At 55.2% G+C, this 547-nt stretch overlaps 2 protein-coding genes across 2 annotated transcripts in view; one reads left to right on the top strand and one right to left on the bottom strand.

Annotated features, from left to right (window-relative positions):
• The window catches only part of LOC119584981 (solute carrier family 12 member 8-like), a 19,171-nt gene that overhangs the window by 9,420 nt on the left and 9,204 nt on the right, over positions 1–547 (top strand). The window lies entirely within an intron of this gene.
• LOC119584980 overlaps positions 1–547 on the bottom strand; it is a gene marked incomplete at its 3' end in the record, with an annotated part of 8,440 nt that overhangs the window by 3,212 nt on the left and 4,681 nt on the right. Inside the window, 1 exon segment of the mRNA XM_037933588.1 lies at positions 253–547. Within this exon segment, the coding sequence (XP_037789516.1) occupies positions 253–547 (295 nt within the window).

Here is a 547-nt window from a genome sequence, read left to right as displayed (position 1 = left end):
CGGAATACACCTTTATGCAGACTGCAGTGTGTTTCTTACCTCGCGCTCATTTGTTCGATATCAAAGCGATCTCAGTGCGACATTCTGCAGTCATTTCTGGCATTGTACCTACCATGAGATCACGCTCGCATGCAATCCCTCATCTTCACAGTTCTTATGCAATCATTATACCAGTTCCTCCAAACGCGCATTACCTTTCTCATTATTACTATCGCGTCCTTCCAGGCTCCCCTTGGCGAAAGCATCCCTCACCTCGTACTCAGTTAGCCCTCTGTAGCCTCGATGTAATTTACGCGGGACGAACACCCCTTCGTCTGCCTCTCCTTCGGAAGTCCCCGAGTCAGGGGGTTGGGACGGGGTGGCACTCCTGCAGTCCCAGTCCTGCAGAGGCTGCTCGGGCGGCGCGGGGACATCGTAGATCAGGTCCCCCATCAAACACCACTCGTTCCTACAGCAGGCGTACACTCTCGACCCCTTGTAGCCATACCCGAGTCGGCCCGTCACCAGCAGGTCGAACTCGCGCCCTAGCCTGCCGAAGTCTACCAGC

This window comes from Penaeus monodon, chromosome 19 (genome assembly GCF_015228065.2).
Source record: "Penaeus monodon isolate SGIC_2016 chromosome 19, NSTDA_Pmon_1, whole genome shotgun sequence".
Lineage (NCBI taxonomy): Eukaryota > Metazoa > Arthropoda > Malacostraca > Decapoda > Penaeidae > Penaeus > Penaeus monodon.
The sequence above is the reverse complement of the archived record's forward strand: the minus strand, read 5'-3'. Positions and strand labels throughout refer to the sequence as shown.